Source organism: Salvelinus fontinalis, chromosome 4, assembly GCF_029448725.1.
Source record: "Salvelinus fontinalis isolate EN_2023a chromosome 4, ASM2944872v1, whole genome shotgun sequence".
Taxonomy (NCBI): Eukaryota; Metazoa; Chordata; class Actinopteri; order Salmoniformes; family Salmonidae; genus Salvelinus; species Salvelinus fontinalis.
The window spans coordinates 39128271-39151986 of NC_074668.1; the positions used below are offsets into that span (position 1 = coordinate 39128271).

The window sequence follows — 23716 nt, forward strand, 5'->3', positions numbered from 1 at the left end:
TGGTTTCACCAGTTACCATGGCCACAAAGGGTGTGTTCGTAAATTCACTCTGGAGTGCGCTCTGGGCGTTCGTGTCCGTTCGTACATTCAGGGCGTTTCGCTCTCGGAGCGCACACTGGATGCTCTGGCCAAGGAGTATGGTTTATCCGATGAGAGAACTCACTATTTTGCTCGCCTTAGCAGAGCTGGTTAGGCTATTACCATGTAATGTTTGCTGCTGGCAACAATTTAATAACGTTTGTTTTTTGCCGACGTTTAATGACACTGGTCATATTCGATAGGTGTCGCTGGTTCGGTGTTTGTATATTCATCAGTTGTTCTGCGCTCTGGCACACTGATGAGAGTGCTCTGAAATCAGTAGATCGCCTGAGTGAATTTACAAAGCCACCCAGTCTGTCGCTATATCCTAAAAATGTATTTAAACAAAAATGAGCTGTTTTGTCTTCATTTAGGCTTCGGTTAGTCATAAGGTTAGCCGTGTGGCTAAGGTTCGGTTTAAAATCACATTTTATGAATATAAATTGTAGAAATATTTTTCCAATCTTCACTGAATCACATTGGACACAGAAAATTGTTTATTTTGCACATCAGCATTTTAATTGGACAATGCAAGAACAAATATAGTAGCAGAAACATTACCAAACCCCCAGAGGAGAACTCTTTTCAAAACTAAAAAAGGTCAGAAATTGTCTGTAGACTGCCTAATCTGAATGATATTGTGTCCGTTCAAAGCAATCAATTCTAAGGCAACATAATGGGTCTGGTATTAAAACATGTCCACATATCTGATTAGCATTTCTGGTTCAGGTTTTTCCATAAAAAATACTGATCTTACTTCATAGAAAATGGCAGAAAACTAAATTTATGCACAGAATTAGTATTCAAAGTCAAAATTGAGTGAATTTATGCACTGCATAGCAATGCCCTTTTCCCTTCCCAGAAGTCCATGCATCACTGTGCCAGTTACCATGGGTATGCACTTGATAGTGTTGCTACTAACAATGTTTAATTTCTTCAGTTACCAAAACAAAAAGAAAGCGCCAAACTCCCATTGTGAACATTTGCATTTTCCTTTATACAGTTTGAAATATATGTATGGTTATTTACACATGAAGCAAGTTGAGGCCTTCCAAAAGAAATACAGGGGAAAAATTTAATGCAAAAAGAAATTCTTGGAATATTTTTTTTTAAATGGAATACTGTGCAATATGTCTGCCCTTACAGAAAAAAAAGCAGTGGCATCTATCCCTGCAATTGGTTTAATTGAAATCAAAATGAGAGAAGAAAAATAGATCCATTTTGATTACTTCCATTACTTTTTACATGATTCATTGCATCAAACTCAAAATGGAACATTTATCTTAAAAAAAAAAAAATCACAACCAAGTTATGTTGACTGTTCAAGAGTCCTTATGAAAATGGTAGCAGTTGGAGACACTAAACAAACCAACAAATGCGCAAATCCAAGTGTCTCCTTAACAATTATATTACATTTACAGTTCACTTAAAATGGTACCGTCCTGCCCATGTAGTCTGTCTAACACAAGGGCAGCATAATACCTGTGTAGTTTATTCCAGTTCTCCATGGCTCCCCTTAACCTCCATGAAATCAGTTTCATTGGCTTTAGTAGAGGTCAACTTCCACTTCAAATTCCATGTACCAACAAGTCTTAGTCTGCCACAAGTGGATGGGATATAACACAGATCCCGGTGATGCTCCAGTAGCCAGTAAAGAGTTGACTATCCCCCTATCAGTGTGTGGGGTATCCAGTGGCTCCCATACCGGCCTGGTTTGCTAACGTACTCCCATTCAATCCCTGTGTAGCTTCCATAACCCCACCGTTACTGAGGGCACTCACACCTGTCCACCCAGCACTGGCCGGTAAGTGACTGCAAACGGGAAAGAGAGAAAACGCCAGCAGGTTAGAAAAGAGGCGGCGACAGGGGCAAGACAGAGGCTTTGTCTCAAATGGTACCCTATTCCCTTTATAGTACACAACATTTGTCCAGGGACCAGGTAAAAAGTGTGTGCCATTTGGGCCATTTGGGACACAACCATAGAGCACACCAAACTGAGCAAGAGCCAGCTGAGGAAAGGATGAAAGAACAAAGGTCAGGGTGTCAGAGGATAAACCAAAATCTAAGACAGCAGAGAATATGGTAGGAATTGAAAATGGTAGGAATTGAAAATGGTAACAGGGCGAAGATATGGTACTTGTGGGTATGCGGACAGAGCATAGGCTCGGTGTATAGAATTAGTCACAATCCACTGCGGTGGAGATTTACTTAAAATAAATACATGTCTTTTGACTCCTCACATCCCAAATAAAGCTGCTGAAATTGGTCAATGTTGCAGAGCGCGGCTGAAGCAGGACCATCTGCATTTAAATTTGGCCGTGGAGTTGAATTTCACACTTTTTCCCTGAATCCTGTACCACTGCAAAGGGAAAAACATTTATAATTGCATGCCTAAACCCCATTCATGACTTTTGTTATTCCTAGTCAAATCTTTAGCAACATCCATTATGCAACAAATACCTGAATGGAAAAGTTAGCAATTTGGTCAGTCAGCACATTGTGTATTGAAAACAGTAACAGATAAGCTCAATATAGTAACAAGTAGGAGAACATGTAGCTCAGGCTGAGATTTATTTTAGGATTAAACTTCAACTATTGTTCATGGTAGCCTACTATATCATAATATTTTCATGGGCTCTCAAACAAAATCAGACATTTACATACAAATAAAATGTAAGCACAGTGCCACTGTAAAATATTCACATCCCTTGATTTATTTCACACTGTTGTTACAACCTTAATTCAAAATGGATTCAATGGATTACTTTTTTTACCCATCTACACACAATACACCATAATGACAAGTTGAAAACATGTTTTTAGAATTTTTTGCAATGTATAGAAAATGAAAATGAATGAAAATATTGCATTTACATAAGTATTCACACCCCTTTGCTATGACACTTCAAACAGATAGAATTGTGATGAGGCCTATATCCGGGGAAGGGTATAAAGCAATTTCTACAGTGTTGAAAGTTTCCAAGAGCACAGTGGTCTCCATTATTGGGAAAATGAAAAAAAAACAGACTCTGGCTAGAGTTCGCCGTCTGACCAAACGGTCAAGGACCTTAGTCTGGGAGGTAACCAAGAACCCAATGACGACTGACAGAACTACAAATCTCATTGGCTGAGATGGAAGAACCTGCCACGACAACAGTCTCCACAGCACTTCCCCAATCTGGGCTTTATGGGAGTAACCCGACAGAAGCCAGTCCAGAGAAAAATGCACGACTGGAGATTGCAAAAAGGCATGTGAAGAGAGATCATAAACCCGACAGAAGACTTTGTGGTCTGAAGAGACAAAAATTGGCCTGAATGCAAAGCGTGATGTCTGGAGAAAACCAGGCAGAGCTCATTACCCGTCTCACACCATCAATACCGTGAAGGGTGGTGGGGGCAGCATCATGTAATGGGGGACACTTTTCAGCGGCAGGACCTGGGAGCAGGTCTGTTGAAGGAAAACTTCAAAGTTGTGAAAATTCTGGTGCACGTTTAATGTGAACAGAGGCTGTAGCCGCTTTAAGTTAAAACTAAGTGTTCAAGTAGGCTTCCGTGGCTATTTGATTATAATGTAAGCCTACCATAAACAAACAATGGAAAATGCATCCCATAACATTTTAACATGGAAATAGCTGTTCTATTGTTCAGCCTATAGTAGCAGCCAATGAGTGGTGTTCAATGTAGACCTACATCCTATAACCTTGGGGGGAAAAAACATGCACGGCTAGACATTAAACCTGTTCATCCACTATTCCTTCAGACAAGGTGGTGACTGAAAATGTGTTTGATGCAAGAAACCACTTTACAAAATAAAACGCATCATTATTTCCATACCATTATTACAGAGAATCAGACAAATTATGCCATCCTCTGCCAAATTGGCAACTTAGCTTTTTCAAGCCGGTCTCAAAATACAACACTGACCCATTAAGACAAAATAAAAGTCCTTTACCTGACTCGTTTTTCAAAGATGACTAGAAACGGACGTTTTGTGCTCTCGTAGGAAGCAATAAATATCCCATTGCTGACTACATATTATCTAGAACTTGGCTAATAACTCACTAACAAAGGATATGAACAAATGTGCACGTCGCTACATGTAGCTCTCGCTTTGATCTCAAAAAAGGGCATTTACTCACGACCGCACATGCTGTTAACAGTCCAGTTCCAAGAGAACGGCACAGATCCATATATGGCAATAATCTATTTTCATATAGCCCTACTGCAGAAGATTGGTTATGGCGCAGCGGCCTGTGTAGATTACGGGCCTGAGTTGTGCCTGTTAATGCAATAGAATCCTACTCCAATGTGTTCGGCCAACAACAAAATCTCTTGCATAGTTCGCTTTGTTTCAGTATGTTGCATTGAAAGTGGCTAATAACGTTGATTCGATCACAATTCCCACAGTAAAGGGAAATGTTGAGTGTTAACAGGGAAAACTCCCTAAAGTTGAGTTAAGTTTAATCTGGTGCTTTTTTGTGCAGGCAGATATTTTTTCTGTGCGGCAGTCCCGGGGGAGGGAACATCAACTGGAAAGGATAGAGGGAACATTAATGGAACCAAATACAGGCAAATCGCCGATGAGAACCTGCTTCAGAGTGCAAACAACTTTTAACTGTGGCGAAGATTTGTTCCAACGGGACAATGACCCTAAGCATATAGCCAAAGCAACTTTGGAATGGTTTCAGAACAAGAATGTTATTGAGTGGCCCAGCCAAAGCCCAGACTTGAATCCCATTGAAAATCTGTTGAATGACTTGAAGATTGCGGTTCACCGCTGCTCCCCATCTAACTTAAGCGCTTGAGAAAATCTGCAAGGAATGGGCAAAAGACATACCCAAGACAACTCAGCTGTAATTGATGCCAAAGGTGTTTCTACAAAGTATAGACTCAGGGGTGTGAACACTTATGTAAATTGGATTTCTGTATTTCAATGAATTAGCTTATTTTTCATATTTAAACAAAAGAAGAATTTGCATAAACATTATAGGGTATTGTGTGTAGATGGTTGAGAGAAAAGGCGAATTCAATTTTGAACTCAGGCTGTAACATAATGTGGAATAAGTCAAGGGGTATGAATACTTCATGAAAGCAATATATAATTGCAATTTCTATACAAGGACTTCTATTTCCAAAACTAAAACTTTCAACAAATGAATGGTTCATTAGATTAGATTTTAAAAAACAATCATATTACATAACTGCTGTGATATACTCTGTTTCTGTTGCTATACAAGCAGTTAAAACAGGATTATTGTCTTATGCAGCACTCAACCCCCATTATCAATTTGAGACAAGAAAATAACTAGTGATATTTCAAATGTAGCTATAATCTAAACAAATTCATACTACACCCCATTTCTAGTAGCAATGTACTTAAACTCTTCAGGAGAAAAAATGATATTCAAATTTGGATGGCAAATGAAAGTTCATACAGCAACAACAAAACAAAAAATATGCATGAAGTAACAAAAGATGACATGGCACAACAAAAAAATGAATAAAGTGGATGTAACAATGGCACAATAAAATGATGTATCCCTCTGCACTGGGAGAAGCTTCAGAGGGCAGGAGGTCCCGTTTGTGTTTCAACAATCCCACTTTACTCACTGTCTGGGACTATTTAGTTCATTGAGTAGACACTCATATCGGGGACAAGCCCAATTCAACCCAGAACTGTGGCCATTTTGAAAGTCCAAAAAGGGGCATTCATTAGTGCTCTTCTTTTTTTTTTTTATGGATGAAAATGCTGTTATCTTGACCAATAAATCAAATCAACTATATTTTTTTAATGTGTTTTGTCATTGTCCTCGTAAGCTGGATACGGTGGAGAGGGGAGGTTGAAGGACATTATGGCTCCTTCCTTCTCCTGGCCAGAGCTGCAGGCAACTGAGCTGGAGCCTAGCTGCCCTTGGGAAGCCCAAGGAAACTCAAAAGACTCAGCTGCAGCCCTGGTTGCTGGAAGAGAAGGGAGCCCTACTGATGTCCTTATGTACTTACTTAAAACCCTGCTGGTTCCAGGCCTGGGCCTGGCCGTAAACCCCATAGGTGGGTACCTGCCACCCATTGGGGACGTACTGGCCAATCTGCTGGGCATTGCCGTACCACTGGGCATACTGGCCGTAGGGCTGGGCCGCAAAGCCCACTTTGTTCTGTCATAGAGGAGAGATGACAACAGTGTAAGAGTGTGTGTTTAAGTGGTGTCGATAAGGGGGAAGCCTCTGGATGTGGTTTCATACCTGGGGAACTTGTTGCACCTGCTGCATAGGACTCATCATGTCTGTGGTCTCTTTACCCCAATAACACTTCACCATATGGCCCTCTATCGAAGTCCCATTCACAGACACAATGGCATGGGCTGCTCCCTCGTGAGAGGTAAACCTGCACAAAGGAGAGGCGTCAAAATACCGATTGCAAGGTACCGAGAAACATACGCAGAAATTATATTTCACGGATACTAAATGTTTGTCAGAGGTCTGTTTAGTGATTTGATCATGACATACCGCACAAAAGAGTATCCTTTGTCTGGGAACACACGGATTTCCATGATTTGTCCAAAGGGGGAGAATGTCTGTCTCATCAATTGTTCTAGAAAAAAGGAGGGAGACACGTCAAAGACCTGTGTTTGTTTCTCTCACACACACACACTAGAAAGTGACCACTTCAATAACAGACTACTGACCTGTTAGACCGGTGCCGACTCCTCCACAGTACACAGTGCAGTTACTGGGGCTGGACTGGTTCACAACCTCATCAAAGGACAGATGCTTCGTGTTTGCTTTTGGAAACAGCGGAATTTAGAGTGACTAAATGCATTGCCATTCAACAAAAGAGGATCCGAGGGACATAAAATATAGTAAAATGTATATAATTTTTTATCTGCACTTAACCAGTTTTAGAGGACAAAATAGATGTACAAAAAATTATGGTAAGATAAAACCAACCATTTCTACTCAATGGCAAATTGGCTGGAAAGCCTATCTTGTCTGGACTCACTTTCATAGGTGGTTTTAGGAGCAGGGGGCTTTCTAGTGGCCCAGTTGGTCCTGATCTGTCTTCCACCTAGCCATTGACCACCCATCTGCTGAATGGCGTTCTCTGCATCCTGTTGGTAGCAACAGATATATTAAATCACATGACCCAGCGACACACCCAAATACCAAAGGATAATGTTATGACTACATATACAGGAACCCCTTCAGTTATGAGTTATGACTAAATCCTCTATGGAAGTGATTTCATCCAGCTATAACGCTTACCCACTTGTTGAAGAAAGAGACAAAGCCATAGCCTTTAGACTTCCCTGTCGCCACATCTTTGACCACGCGAGCATCCCTGAGGAGAAACACACTATTTACTCAATATGAAGGAGTAATGTAACCATACAAACTACTGTCTGATATGTCCTAAAGAGTAATGTGTTATATCAAGCCATCCAATGTATTATTATTATTATTAACTCATGAGTGACTTACTAATCTTGTGAGATCGACAGAGCACATAAACATTAATGAGGTACTTACGATATCCTCCCAAATGGACCAAAGGCCGCTTTTACATCATCTGTGGTGATTTCGGGGCTGAGGTCTCCGACAAAGACATGGAAATGATCTGTTGGGAGGACAGGAGATATGACTACTGTGACTCCTTGCTGAAAGCAGCACTTTCTGAAGAAATCAAGAATTGCCTTGTTTTTATTTTGAGGGGGGAGGGGCTTTATGGTCTTCCACACCATAGAGATATGGAAGTCTCCAGATAACAGCATCTGCTAATTGACTAAAATGTCAATTTAAAATTACCACATTCTCAGAGGAACCCTCACTAAGGTTTTCTATGGAACTGACTGAAAAGGTAGCTAGGCACTTACTGCTTGTGTCTTTTTTCTGACTGCTTGGCGTTGTGGCCCAGTTGACTTTAACCTCCTAAAGAGAGAAGGGAAGAGAGAAAACAAGCCAGGTAGGGTACGTTTATGTCATTTAGATACAGTATTACTACCTCAGTTTGTGTGGTGCTTTGTGTGTGAAAGAAATGAGCCAGCCATGACCAAACACAGTGTGAATCTCTGAATGCAGTGATGAGCAGAAAACAGAACACCTGAGCACTCAAACTGGAACATAAACAACGGAATAAAAGGTCCAAGTAACAAAGGACTTACAAACCAGTGACATTATCAACTTGTATTACTCTTCAAATGGTCCTTCATTACCTGTTGAGGATAACATAATTTGCACTGAATATATTTCTGCTGAGGTTAGGACCTATATTTGTTTTGAAGCTGTGGGTCTGGAAAAAGTACTTGTAATTGTAATTGTTTTAGTTGGCTATTGCACAGCTACTGTGGATTCCTTTGGATAAGGAAAGGGCCCATTTCCCTTGAAAAGATAGTGTTTTTCCAAAATAAAACAGTGATCGGTCAAGAACATATTTTAAATCTCTAAGCTATAGTCAAATCAACCACTAAGAGAGAATGCACTTGATGTCCATACAACAGACCTAGCCCACTCCATATCTGAAGAAACGGAATCAGACATTATACATGGACATGTCAGGTAATCAGCATTGCAACCAACTATGCAGGTTAGGTCATTATTTTAAATCAGATCACACATCTATTAGTCTCATTTACTCTGGGGATGTACTTACTGCTGGACGGGAAATCGAAATAAGCCATCCTCACTTTACAAAGCAATTCATAACTTTGCCATTTCAACTTCGGTGAGATAGTCGCTGCCGACTCAGATAATGCTCTCAAATTTAGGCCTACTGGTTGGTCAAACTTCTGCAACAACCCACCCATCCCAACTCACCCTTTAGATACGATAGCTTACCTTACCCATAATTTTACGTCCATTCATGGCAGCCAGTGATGCGGCAGCATGCCTGTGCTCATAGAACTCCACAAAGCAGTATGGGTCATTGCCTGCAGTCTGTAAGAGGACAACAAGAGTTAGGCTACAAAGAGTCCAAAGCATTGTCTGTCAACCACATGTACATATCAGACAGTTAACATCACCATAAACATCTTTCGATTCAGAGTGAACGTTTTAACAAAATTGGGATAGTTAACAAAAAATCCCTAACCGAAAACAAATGCTGTAAGGTTAAATATACACCTTTCAAATTATTTTCCACAAATATAAAGCACTCTGCACGTCCGATGTTAAGTTGGGAAAATGTCCTGTATGGCAATACATTTTGGCAGTGAAATGTAAACTTTGTGACGTGGAACAGAGGCACAGTAATGGTAGCAATATTTAACCATCTGAAAAGGGTGAGAGCCAAACCGTTGCAAGCAGCAGCACAGGCCCCCAACAGACAAGACAGCTTCGCACAAAATAAGTGCGATAAGGTACGGAGTGAGAATATCACAGCTCTGACTACATAAATGATTGCAGTTCAAATGCAGCCATTGTCAATGGTTGAGGGTGTTGGCTTCAATACCCGATGGCATATCTAGAACAAGACTACAACATGGAATGTGGAAAAACCATGATGGCCTGGGTAGAGAAACCATATCACGATTGCTCTGCAAGAACAAAGCGTGAGCTCTCAAACTCCATAGGTGGCATTAAGAAGAGATTGTTGGACATCTGAACATGCTGTCATACATCATTGCAATGAGTCAATTACATTGATGACCAATTATATTGATGAGAAGTGGGACTTGGATTCGCTTGTACTGACCACTAAAAACATTGAGAAGCACACAGCCATAGAGATAAGGACACATTGTGCCATTCTAGCATCTGTAAAATCACGGGCAGTGCCATTGAGGTCATAGACCATAGGAAACCCCACCCAGTTGACTACTTTGCAGGGGTTGGAACCGAAATGATCATTGTCCCCCCCCCCCATTACACTGTTACGACCAGCAAAATAAAAATTCTGAACTAGTTCGAACCCAAAAAAAGCACTGGTTTATATCATTCCCTTGTAAACATGTTTTTTTTTTTTACATTTAGTTCGACATTAAATTACTTCAATCCGTGAGGATAGAACAGCTTGCTATATAGCAGGTAAGCTATTTTATCTGTGTAGGAAAAGTAGTTAAAAGCTAAATTGTATTTTGCCAAAAGAGAATGGTTTAATCATATTGAAAGACAAATGCACTGTGCTGCCAGTCACTATAAACAGACCAGTTTAGGGCGTGATATGAGACATTTTGTGGGTGGAAAGAAAGCGAGAGGGTGGAGGAGGCTTGGCGAGCTGGGCATCTTGCTATGAGATGCCTGGGCATCTTGCTATGAGATGCCTGGGCATCTTGCTATGAGATGCCTGGGCATCTTGCTATGAGATGCCTGGGCATCTTGCTATGAGATGCCTGGGCATCTTGCTATGAGATGCCTGGGCATCTTGCTATGAGATGCCTGGGCATCTTGCTATGAGATGCCTGGGCATCTTGCTATGAGATGCCTGGGCATCTTGCTATGAGATGCCTGGGCATCTTGCTATGAGATGCCTGGGCATCTTGCTATGAGATGCCTGGGCATCTTGCTATGAGATGCCTGGGCATCTTGCTATGAGATGCCTGGGCATCTTGCTATGAGATGCCTGGGCATCTTGCTATGAGATGCCTGGGCATCTTGCTATGAGATGCCTGGGCATCTTGTTATGAGATGCCTGGGCATCTTGTTATGAGATGCCTGGGCATCTTGTTATGAGATGCCTGGGCATCTTGTTATGAGATGCCTGGGCATCTTGTTATGAGATGCCTGGGCATCTTGTTATGAGATGCCTGGGCATCTTGTTATGAGGCCCATAGAATTATACCTAAGGAGGAGCGGCTTGTATGGGAGAACTTTGAATGTCTGATGGCTTAACGTTGGACCAGACAAACAATAGGTAACTAACAAGTTTATGTGTGCCGAGCAACACGAGTTAAAAACACATCTTACCTTCTTGTAGTTAGTAAATCCAATGTGAAATGTGATATAGTATCATTAACTAGGATTAAACATTTTAAACAATTCTCTAATTAAACATCTCCCTAATTTCTGGATCACACTTGTAACATAAGTAGGGAAAGTAGCCTACAAACACACTGACAAAGATCGAGCTGGAAGGCAGGTGCTGGAATATGTTTGAGTGACGGAGTGAAGGCTTTGCATAGGTGCTTTGTTGCGATTTTTGTGGGTCTGGGAGGAGAAAAGAAATGCCCGAAACCATAAAAGAACATTATTAACCGGTTCCCATACTTTTAAAATAACAGTTCTGTTCCGGGAACAGTATAGATCACACTTTCGTTTGATTCTGTCCCTAAAATGATTGTTATTTTCTGGTATTCGGTCTGGTTCCGTGAACCAGTTCCAAACCCTGTTACTTTGACTACTTTAAAATGGAGGAAGCATGGTGGAAGCCCTCCATAGAGCCCCACGGTGGAGGGAGGTGTCATAACACCCATAAAACCTAGCAGTCAAACAGGGAAATATTTCCAATCGTTTTCCCACCACTCATTTTTCCCATAGATTTAATAAACGCTTAAAATAAGGACTGTGTTTTGAGTAGGCTTACCCTGGCGTGCCGTTTTGATAATCATGTACATCTCAGACAAGGTGACTTATCAATATAATTTGGCTCTATTTACTTTGATCCCAAAATGCTATTTAGCATCAAAGTAGACATCATGCAAGACTACAAATCCCTGCAAGCTCCTGCACGTCATCTCTAGCTGGCACCTTTGCTAACAGGTACATTTAAAGAAATGCAACCAATTTAATAATTACTATTACCTTTGCCTTGTTCGGAAGTCTCGTCCATATCATTTGTAGTTCTTTACAATAGCCACATTAGCAGCTAATTAGCCTTTAATTTTTTGGGAGGTAAATACGGGTGAGTATATTGATAAGCCACCTTGTCCGGAGAAAGATGTACATAAACTCAGCAAAAGAAACGTCCCTTTTTCAGGACCCTGTCATTCAACGATAATTTGTAAAACCCAAATATCTTCACAGATCTTCATTGTAAAGGGTTTAAACACTGTTTCCCATGCTTGTTCAATGAACCATACACCATTAATGAACATGCACCTGTGGAACGGTTGTTAAGACACTAACAGCTGACAGACGGTAGGCAATTAAGGTCACAGTTATGAAAACTTAGGGTACTAAAGAGGCCTTTCTACAGACTCTGAAAAACACCAAAAAGAAAGAAACCCTGCTCATCTGCGTGAACGTGCCTTAGGCATGCTGCAAGGAGGCATGAGGTCTGCAGATGTGGCCAGGGCAATAAATTGCATTGTAAGCCTAAGACAACGCTACAAGGAGACAGGACGGACAGCTGATTGTCCTCGCAGTGGCAGACCACGTGTAACAACACCTGCACAGGATCGGAACATCCGAACATCACACCTGCGGGACAAGTACAGGATGGCAACAGTTACACCAGGAACGCACAATCCCTCCATCGGTGCTCAAGCCACAATAGGCTGAGAGAGGCTGGACTGAGGGCTTGTAGGCTTGTTGCAAGGCAGGTCCTCACCAGACATCACCGGCAACAACGTAGGCACAAACCCACCGTCGCTGGATCAGACAGGACTGGCAAAAAGTGCTCTTCACTGACGAGTTGCGGTTTTATCTCACCAGGGGTGATGGTCGGATTCGCGTTTATCGTCGAAGGAATGAGCATTAGACTGAGGCCTGTACTCTGGAGCGGGATCGATTTGGAGGGTCCGTCATAGTCTGGGGCGGTGTCTCACAGCATCATCGGACTGAGCTTGTTGTCATTGCAGGCAATCTCAACGCTGTGCGTTACAGGGAAGACATCCTCCTCCCTCATGTGGCACCCTTCCTGCAGGCTCATCCTGACATGACCCTCCAGCCATACTGCTCATTCTGTGCGTGATATCCTGCAAGACAAGAATGTCAGTGTTCTGCCATGGCCAGCAAAGTGCCCGTATCTCAATTCCATTGAGCATGTCTGGGACCTGTTGGATAGGAGGGTGAGGGCCAGGGCCATTCCCCCCAGAAATGTCCGGGAACTTGCAGGTGCCTTGGTGGAAGAGTGGGGTAACATCTCACAGCAAGAACTGGCAAATCTGGTGCAGTCCATGAGGAGATGCACTGCAGTACTTAATGCAGCTGGTGGCCACACCAGATACTGACGTTTACTTTTGATTTTGACCCCCCTTTGTTCAGGAACACATTATTCAATCTGTTAGTCACATGTCTGTGGAACTTGTTCAGTTTGTGTCTTAGTTGTTCAATCTTGTTATGTTCATACAAATATTTACACGTTAAGATTACTGAAAATAAACGCCGTTGACAGTGAGAGGATGTTTTTTTTTTTTGCTGAGTTTAGTCATCAAAACATCACGCCAGGGTAAGCCTAGACAAAACACAGCCCTTAAGTGTTTCTAAAATCCCTTATTGGAAAAATTAAATGGTTGAAAAACTATTGGAATCATTTCCCTGTTTGACTGCTAGGTTATGGGTATCATGACTCACACTGTCATACTTATGGCACTGCCCATGCCAAAACAGCCTTTTGGCCACTAGAGGCCTCTATCATTCTCTAAGCACACAGCAGAGAACCTAAAATGGAATAACCTTTTAACGTGCAAGTTCCAAATATCTCTAACAGTTCCCCAGCGAGATTCTTTATGCGATGTCATAATGCACTCACTGCTCCAAAATTTGATTGTTATGCAACAGGACAGTTAACCTCCACTTCACCTAGAAGTAGCCCATTCCACTTTGGTAGACAATTTAAGTTTGGCTCATAGTAATGTTTCAGACAAACTTCCCTCTACGATGAGAGCCCAAGCACTTCCCCAGGTCAAGTATGCAAACATTTGCACAACTCCAGTCAGAACCAGCACAAAACTCTTTCCCCCTGGCGCATTTTCCAATTAGTGCCTGCATTGCTTTCATTGTCATTTTCCTTACTAATAACTTTGGACATGATTGCGTTCCTAGCTAAGCGCCTAATTATGCTATCATTAGTGTATGTATATCGTGTTGTTTCTTCTGTAGCACACTATGTATGGTGCATAATGTATTCTGCATGCACTTCTTTATAGCCACGTACACATGGTACTAATTTCATAACCTATATGGTATTATACTCAATTGCGCTCATGTAGCTAGCAAAATTCTATAAACTCTGTAAAACAATGCTAACGGCATCAGAGAAGTATTAAGTTTGTGTTATCCTTTGAAGCTGCCCTGGCCTTATGACCATGGCATGGGTTTTCTTCCCTGCCCCCTTGTGGAGCTCTTCGGTTACAGTTTCTTACAGTTATATTATTCATACTTGTGATTGTCAATGCAACTTATTTTCTATGGCAGTTACTCTACTTAAAATGGTTTTGTTATATCCTGATATTGTATCCTAGTAATTCCTCTTTATTCTGTACTTTCAGAAACCACACACAGTATTGAACATAATTTGCCAACATCATAACTGGAGTTGGACATCTGTCTTGCCTGAAGAATGAGGACATCTTTTGTATTCTAGCAACATACTGTTTGGAGAGGGAGTAAAGAGGATGAGGAGTGGGGAGGTGGGTGACATATTTTAAATATAATTGCAGAACAGCATTTGATTCATTTGTGAACTGTATGTCCCCAGTTCACCTGGCCATGCTGTTGTAAATTGACATTTACTCCTGAGGTGCTGACCTGTTGCACCCTCGACAACTACTATGATTGTTATTATTTGACCATGCAGGTCATTTATGAACATTTGAACATCTTAGCCATGTCCTATTATAATCTCCACCTGGCACAGCCAGAAGAGGACTGCCCCCCCCCCCCCCTTTCATAGCCTGGTTCCTCTCTAGGTTTCGGCCTTCCTAGGGAGTTTTTCCTAACCACCGTGCTTCTACACCTGCATTGCTTGCTGTTTGGGCTTTTAGGCTGGGTTTCTGTAGAGAATTTTGAGATATAAGCTGATGTAAGAAGGGCTATATAAATACATTTGATTTGAAAAAAACATGTTCAATAATCTTCTCACTTGTTAGCTGGTGGTGAACTATGTGGCTATTGAAGATAGCAGTCTCCATCAGATGTAAATTCTCATACCAATTGGTGGGATTTAAGAGTGCATGCCACAAAGCTGTTTATCATATCCACCTTATCCAGTACCCCCGTTATGCAATTATAGTCAAGCACATTGTCTGTTTTGATCTTTCTCTCTCCCATCAGGTGGTCCACCTTCGCTGTGGCTCCCTCTTCCCCTGTAACTCCAAGGTCTAGCGATTGGTGTCCTCCACTATGTCCCTGTCAGAAACAGCTTGAAGCACTCTGCTTCAGAGGGAGATGGCAAGAGACTTTGCACTCCAGACTGGGATTCAATGCCAACAGCAGGGCCAGGAGGGGCGAAATGGCTAGTAGCCTTCCAACTACCGCAGACCTCTAATACTTCACCACTACCAGCATCTTAAGAGGGACCTGGGACTTTGTCGGTGGTCAGGGTTCTCAATGGCCACAGGGTTGGGGGCAGCTCCTCACTGTCAGAATCTGATACCTCAGAATAACTGTCAGAATTTACAAATATCTCCTGAATTTCCACATTTGTGAGTTGTCTCCTTTTGAAAGGCATTGCTAATGCTACAGCTTAGCCCACTAGGTACATACATAACACTGAATGGTGTCACGTGAGTGTCGGGGGTGATGTGATTGGTTGCCAGTGTGGTGAAACTGATGACTTATTTACACAGATTGACTGTTTACATAATATGGTTAGAATTATTAACATGGCAAGTTAGAACTAACGCAGTAGGTTATGAAAATTAACATAGGAAGTTAAGAGAACAAGGTTAAGGAAAGAGTTAGGCTTAGTTACAGTCAACAACTGTTGCCCCCGACGCGACCACTAGATAGAGTAGTTAGGCCGACAAACATCTCCATCTAGCCACAGTGGTAGAAACGTAAACAAACCATCTGTGGCAACAAATCACCACTATCATAATACAGGCACAGACCATTTGTATCAATTAATCACTATCAGAAAATGGTTTGTGTGGTAATTTATTTACTGTTTTATTCACATTTTGAAGTACTGGTGACATATACATTATGCAAGAATCAGAATGCAATGGACACACTCACTGGTCAGTTTATTAGGTACACCCATTAGTAAGGGGTCAGACCCCCATTTGGTCGTCTGCTGCAATAGCCCATCAGTGACAAGGATCGACGAGTTGTGCGTTCCGAGATGCTTTTTCTGCACCGTTCCTTGTCTGTTCCTGGCCCACCTGTTAGCTCGTACGATTCTTGCCATTCTCCTGCGACCAATCATCAACGAGTTGTTTTCGCCCACAGGACTGCCACTGGCGATGTTTTGTTTGTCACACCATTCTCAGTAAACTATAGACACTGTCGTTCGTGAAAAGCCCAGTAGAGGGCATACGTTTCTGAGATACTGGATCAAGCGCATCTGGTACATACGATCAAACCACGCTTAGGTCACTTGTTTTTCCCCATTCTAACATTCAATTGAACAGTAACTGAATGCCTCTGCCTGCTTTATATAGCAAGCCATGGCCATGTGACTGTCTGCAGGAGCGATCCGTTTTCGTGAACGGGGTGGTGTACCCGATAAACGGTCCAGTGAGTGTATGATGTGTGCAAAATATTTTTGGGAAGGTTGGACTGATTATGATGAGCTAATGCTAAACTATTCGCTGGCTATGTGTGGAACAATGTTTGTTTACATCATTCAATCCATTCTGCGGGTCACGTAAACGTCTGTCAGACCAAAGATGCTACGTTAACAGAAGTAACTGATGGTAGACCACACACCCCTTTCAATACGCATTCTGAAAACAGACCCAACTCATCACCTCTCATCTTTGGTTGACGCAGAAAAAACAAACATTGCGGCACACACAAACTACCCGCAGTCGGATTACTTTCGATGTTTAGAAAGTATTTTACTCAATTATTTAAATCACTGGTGAGCTCACCCGTGATGTGATGAATTGTAAATAGTAACTGGTTTCTATCAGCCGAAAGCTGCTAAAAATGACCGCTTGTGTTAGCTCACCACTCAGAGATAGTACTACATTTCCAGATTGGGATGAGAATTGTGTTATGCTGCTTCTACTTCTGTGAATGTCTGAACATTGCATCCAAAAATAAACTGCTCACATTGAGGACATAACGTTGTAAAGACTTTGTGCTAAATATGTCAGTAAGACAAACATTATGGCCAGCTCGAACGCTAACTGTTGAGTTAATCGTAACTAACTTTCTAATGACGTGTTCTAATTACACTGGTTTGAGTATATGCTGCAGGGACTACTGTAGAATGATCACACCTGTGTGTTCATACACATCAAAGGGGTAACTACGTTACTGAGTGGGTGGGGGACAGCAGTAGATATAACTTCATTGCCTCCCTAGCGGTCATATGGAATAGGACGCAATCTGACCATATTTTGCATTGTTAATTCACATGGAATTTAATACATTTTTCATATCATTTTAATGGAAAAAATAAAAATGGCATTTTAAACATTAAGCAAACATTACATTTGTCACATCCCTAATATCAAAATCATACAAATCACAATCTCTCACTTGGGTCCAGGACCCAGGGATACTCACATCAACAATCATTTTACAGCTCTTGCAGGGGCCGATCTGTGTGAAAACCTGTAGGATGAGGGGCTCAGTGACATCCCTGGACAGGTTCCCTACATACCTGGAGTAGAAGGGAAAAGACAAGCACTTGTGACCAGAAAGTTACAACTTCCAGCAAGTTTACTTTGTCCAGGGAAGCAAAGGTTTAGGGTGATATGCAGTGGTGTACAGTACTTAAGTAAAAATACTTTAAAAAGTACTACTTAAGTAGTTTTAGAAATCTGCACTTTACAATTTTTGACAACTTTTACTCCACTACATTCCTAAAGAAAAGAATGTCCTTTTTACTCCTTACATTTTTGCTGACACCCAAAAGTACTCGTTACATTTTGAATGCTTAGCAGGATACGACAATTGTCTAATTCAAGCCCTCAACAAGACAACATCCCTGGTTATCCCTACTGCCTCTGATCTGGCAGATTCACGACACACAAATGCTTCATTTGTAAATGATGTCTGACTTCTGTACCGTTGGTTATCCGTAAATTTAAAAAATAAGAAAATTGTGCGGTCTGGGTTGCTTAATATAAGGAATTTGAAATGATTAAAACTTACTTTTTGATACTTAAGTATATTTAGAACCGAATACTTAGAATTTTACTGAAGTACTATTTTACTGGGTGACTTTCACTTGAGTAAAAGTATAAATACCTTAATATAAAGTTACTCAAGTATGACAATTGGGTAATTTGGTGTTATGGCTGCACTTAGCTACACTAGCTAGACAGTTACACTGAGTTATATAAGTTAACCTTCTCTAACACTTGTTTGAAGCATGGTTTTTCAAGTTCTGGCCTTCCCACTAAACTGAAAGCTACTTGTTGTCTGACTGTCGTTGACGTGGCCATCTTCCTCCCCAGAGGCTTGTAGAAAGGCATGCATTTTATTTTAGAAAATAACAGTGGCGGCCTCGATTTAGCAGCGGCAGTACACCACTGTTAAATGCATATCCCTTCGCTAGTTAGGCCACCTAGCAAGCCATCATATTTTAAACTAACAATCAGTCCATAACATACGGATAAAATGCAATACTAGGAAAACTGACTAACGTCACAGGTTCGTGGATGAGACGTCTGTCTCTGCATACCGTACTTGTAATTTGCCACTCTGTTAGCCAACAATGCTTGCTTCTCTGCCAAACCGGTACATGTAACTAGTAACACAGTAGTTAGTACCTAGCTAGAATTTCTGAAATGGACAAGTGAACCATGGCTACACTTAACTCACTGCCACGTTATTTTTATGATCAAGTAATGAACTAACTAGTTAACACGATATCTAGCTAACCAATGTATTTGGTGAGACAACGTAACGTTAGTTAGCGAGCTAGTAGCTAACGTTACCTAGCTTGTTTGCCTAGCTATGTGTTCTGAGAAGGCTCGAGCGATGGACTGACATGATTGATTTGCACCATCAACTTTCTCTTAGTTAATGGTCACACCGTGACAGTCGACAAGATGAGTACATATACGTTTTTAAATGCTGGAATATACTTTCATTGTAGCCCCATTTGAAGTAGCTAGCTAACGTTACTGGATTGATATGGCTAACTAGCCCATGTTAGCTACTTACAGGGTTTTGGGCTGTTCGTCGTCCATCATCATCATCATGTTTTCGTAGGTCGTGCCCTGAGTGAGTAATCCTTGTAGCTATGGTATTTTGAGTAATGCACACACACTTTCTAAATATGTGATATTTGGGATAATGCTCATGTAGACTTAAACAAGTTATAAAAAGGCGCATAAATCAACCCAGTCGCTGACCGCACACCAACAATTAGCTTGTATGAACAATGGTTGTACAACCGAAGAGGAAGATGGCGGTAAATCAGGGGATGTCCACCACCATCGCATGCGCAATGAATGGACCATAATTAAATAATTTGTTTCGCATTTCAGCAGCAGCAGGCGTCAGTCAATAAACCACTAATACTAATCATATTTCAAAACAATCTCTGCGATTAATCTTTAGTTTTAGAATAATGACGACATTTTAATGAACAAAAAGAACACGCGTCTGGGAAACCCACGTGACTGATCATAATTTGGCAACATTTAGCTCGGACCTTTGGAAATGTTTGCTTTGCTTTCGTGCGTAATAAAAGCAAACACATAGGTAACGTTTGACAAATTCCTCAATCCATACCTTTTTCAAACGGATAAGGAGTTTGGCGAGAGAAAAAAATGTGCGCCGCCCGGGAATCGAACCCGGGTCGAAAGAATGGGAATCTTCCATGATACCATTACACCAGCGGCGCAGGTATTTTGTTATGAACATCCAAGGATGATAATGATGAGATACATGATTTCATAATTCAATTGATTACATATGTGTTTGTTGCATATTAGCTTTTATTTATTGTAAAACATTGTAGAAAAAACAAACAGGAAGGAATATACCTATGCATAAGATTAAATAGGCCTATACTTCAGAATAAATATGCCTACCCCATATAAAAACGTACAGAATGTTTTTTTAATTTCAGTCAGTCTAGTCTAGTTAAATAAAGGTTAAATAACAAATAAAAATAAATTGATAAGTGTGTGAATTGGACAATTCTCCTGTCCTGTTAAGCATAAAAAATGTAACGAATACTTTTGGGTGTCATGGAAAATGTATGGAGTAAAAACTAAATTATTTTCTTTAGGAATGTAGTGAAGTAGAAGTTGTCAAAAATATAAATAGTAAAGTACAGTTACTATCACGTTTGAAGGTAAGACCCGGGTGCAGACAATGTTGAAGTAACAAAAGTTTATTAATTAGAACACGGGCAGGCAAAGGTCAGGCAGAGGTCAGTAATCCAGAGTAATGGGGCAAAGGTACAGGTTCTAATTACAGGTACAGGTGACAGATGTCCCTAGCGGAGACCCAGCACCTCTCCTTCGGGCCATAATCCTCCTAGTCAACCAGGTACTGGAATCCCCTGCCCCGGGGTCGAACCTTCAGGAGACGCCTCACCATGTACGCCGGTTGGCCGTCGAAGAGATGGGGGAGAGGGGTGGGCCTGGAAACAGGTAGGAAGTAGAAGGAGGGTATGGGGCTACAGAGGACAAACAGCAGAGGGGCTAATGATCTTGGAGCAGAGGGGAAAGGTCTCGGCTACCGGAGGTGTAGCCGTGTGGCTATAGCAGCGTGCCAGCGCATCTGGCTTGACCTTCTTTGATACCAGTCGGGGCTGCGGAAGCGAAGTGGTCCGGGACTTACTGAACCCCTCCCAGAGGTCCTGGTACTACGCGGGGCTGGCGGAGAGATCCGTGGGAAATTCCAAGCACCCAGGAAGACATCCCGAGGCAGGCAGAGCTAGCTTCAGGCAATGAGTGTGGCAGAACGGACTCCAGCCCACGATGGCACCAGTAGACCAGTCAATAGAGGGATTGTGTCACCGGAGCCAAGAGAATCCCAATACCACAGGAACCTGTGGAGACTCACCAGCAGGAATTGGATTGTCTCGCTGTGGTTCCCCGACACTCGTAGGTTGACTTGGTGGTCTGGTGGGTGACCCGGCCTATAGAGCGCCCGTCCAGTGCTTTAACACCCATGGGAATGGAGAGGGGTTGAGTGGGGATGCCCAGCTCTGATGCCAGAGTAACGTCCATAAGACTCGATAAGTACCTAGAGAGACTTGGACTGGTTGCCCCACCGCAGGATGGCGGTTCCGGACCGTGGACCGTCGTTGGAGGTTCCGGACCGTGGACCGTCGTTGGAGGTTCCGGATTGTGGACCGTCGCCGGAGGTTCCGGACTGTGGACCGTCGCCGGAGGTTCCGGACTGTGGACCGTCGCCGGAGGTTCCGGACTGTGGACCGTCGCCCGGAAGCTCAGGACTGGGAACTGTCGCCGGAAGCTCTGGAATGGGAACTGTCGCCGGAAGCTCTGGACTGGGGATCGCCGCCGGAAGCCTGGTACGTGGGACTGGCACTGGTGGTACCGGGCTGGTGACACGCACCTCAGGGCGAGTGCGGGGTGGAGGCACAGGACGTACTGGACTGTAGAGGCGCACTGGAGGCCTGATGCGTGGGGCCGGTACAGGTGGCACCGGGCTGGTGACACGCACCTCAGGGCGAGTGCGGGGAGGAGGCACAGGACGTACTGGACTGTGGAGGCGCACTGGAGGTCTGGAGCGTAGAGCTGGCACAAGGCGTCCTGGACAAATGACCACCTTCGCACGGCAAGTGCGGGAAGCTGGCACAGGACGCACTGGGCTGTGAAGGCGCACTGGGAACACAGTGCGTAGAGCCGGCGCAGGATGTACTGGACCCTGGAGGCGTACTGGAGACCAGGAGCGCTGAGCCGGCACAACCCGTCCTGTACAGATACCCACTTTAGCATGACATGTGCGAGGAGCTAGCACAGAACGCACCGGGCTGTGAATGCGCAAAACATGGTGCCTGACCGGTAACACGTTCCCCACGGTGAGTACGGGGGGTTGGCTCGGGTTCAAAGCCTGGCTCCGCCAACCACCCCGTGTGCCCCCCCCCCCCCCCCCCCTCAAAAAAAATGTTGAGGCTGCCTCTCGGGCTTCCGTCGTGGCCGCGAACCCCGGTGTCGTCGTTGTTGCACCTTCGCTGCTTCCGTCTGCTTCCACGGCAGGCCTTCGTATTTCTCCAAGACTTCCTTCCAAGTCCAGGATCTTCTCTCCTCAACCTCCTCCAAAGACCAGGATGTCCTCCCGGGCACGCTGCTTGGTCCAGTTGTGGTGGGATCTTCTGTCACGATCGTTAGAATGATTGGACCAAGGCTCAGCGTGCGTAGAGTTTTAATCAATGAAACTCACCAAAACAAATACAGAAAACAAACGAACCGTGAAGTAATTGCAGTGAAAACAGGCACTACACAAAAACAAGATCCCACAAAGCACAAAGGGGAAATGGCTGCCTAAATATGATCCCCAATCAGAGACATCGATAAACAGCTGCCTCTGATTGGGAACCATACCAGGCCAACATAGAGATATAATCACCTAGATGACCCACCCTAATCACACCCCGACCTAACCAACATAGAGAATAAAAAGCTCTCTATGGTCAGGGCGTGACAGTACTTCTCAGGCAAGATGAACCGTAGGCCTATCCTTACTGCAGATATGAACAGCAATATATGATTTTAACAACAACGATGTGTTACTAAACTAACGCTGTATTATAGCACAAAGTATGCGAAAACATGGTCCTGGTGGTTTTTTTTTAGTTCTTATTCATTCTTGTTATATAAGGAGGCCATTGTGCTGATGTCTCAGTTCTCTGGAGCAAGATTCTCTCACTCATGAAGGTGGGCTCTGGCTTCAATCGCCTGGCTGTGTAGATGCTGAAGATCACTCCAGGGACCAGGAATGCACAACACCATCCCAGACACAGCCAGAATGTCACGACTTTCACCGAAGTCGGTTCCTCTCTTGTTCGGGCGTTGTTCGGCAGTCGACGTCACCGGTCTTCTAGCCATTGCCGATCCATTTTTCATGTTCCATTTGTTTTGTCTTGTTTTCACACACACATTTGGTTTCAATTCCCTAATTACATGTTGTATATGTTCCCTCTGATTCCCCCATGTCCTTGTCGGGAATTGTTTATTGCAAGTACGTGTGCTATGTTTGACTGGTGCGCTACGGGTTTTGTGCCCATGTGTTTGTTGTTTTTGTATGCCGGTAGTTATGTATATTAAACGTCTCCGGCTATTTACCAAGTTCTACTCTCCCGCGTTTGACTTCCCTGCCATCAGTTATGCACCCCTTACACAGAATGCATTCTTCATGCAGAGAGAGAGAAAAACCTAGAGATTAAGACAAGTACAGACAGAGAGAGTGAGAGAGAGGTGAGTTACATGCTCAGATTGATTAGACAAAAGAGAGAAAAACGGACAGAGAGAGGGAGATCAGATGACGTGGTATGTTTGGGATATAGTAATAGGGAAATCTCTCACCCGTGGATCAATCACATTGAGATAGACTGCTGTATACACATTGTCCAGAGACACAGCAAGTCAATGGCAATCCAAGACCTCATATAAGATCTATAAATCTTATAAGTACAGTCAGTGTCAAGTATTAAGTTGGTCTAG

The 23716-nt window shown here is 42.8% G+C and overlaps 1 protein-coding gene and 1 non-coding gene across 3 annotated transcripts; both read right to left on the bottom strand.

Moving 5' to 3' along the window:
• Nucleotides 1–571: 571 nt before the first annotated feature.
• LOC129853741 (cytotoxic granule associated RNA binding protein TIA1-like) lies at nucleotides 572–19497 on the bottom strand. 2 transcript variants are annotated; one of them, XM_055920102.1, is made up of 12 exons: nucleotides 19236–19497; nucleotides 17628–17724; nucleotides 8907–9005; nucleotides 7946–8000; nucleotides 7602–7689; nucleotides 7338–7413; nucleotides 7075–7183; nucleotides 6761–6856; nucleotides 6582–6666; nucleotides 6318–6459; nucleotides 6079–6230; nucleotides 572–1890 (listed from the first exon to the last, which is right to left on the bottom strand). In XM_055920102.1, exons 1-12 carry the CDS (start codon nucleotides 19271–19273, stop codon nucleotides 1752–1754), a joined length of 1176 nt encoding a protein of 391 aa, XP_055776077.1. In that variant the 5' UTR covers nucleotides 19274–19497; the 3' UTR covers nucleotides 572–1751. The 2 variants fall into 2 exon arrangements, with proteins under 2 accessions (XP_055776077.1, XP_055776078.1); XM_055920103.1 differs by lacking the exon at nucleotides 19236–19497 and having other exon boundaries at nucleotides 8912–9005; nucleotides 17628–17718.
• Nucleotides 19498–19849: 352 nt separating this feature from the next.
• trnag-ccc (transfer RNA glycine (anticodon CCC)) lies at nucleotides 19850–19920 on the bottom strand. The gene has a single exon. It is a non-coding gene; the product is annotated as a tRNA-Gly (tRNA).
• Between the last annotated feature and the right edge of the window lie 3796 nt (nucleotides 19921–23716).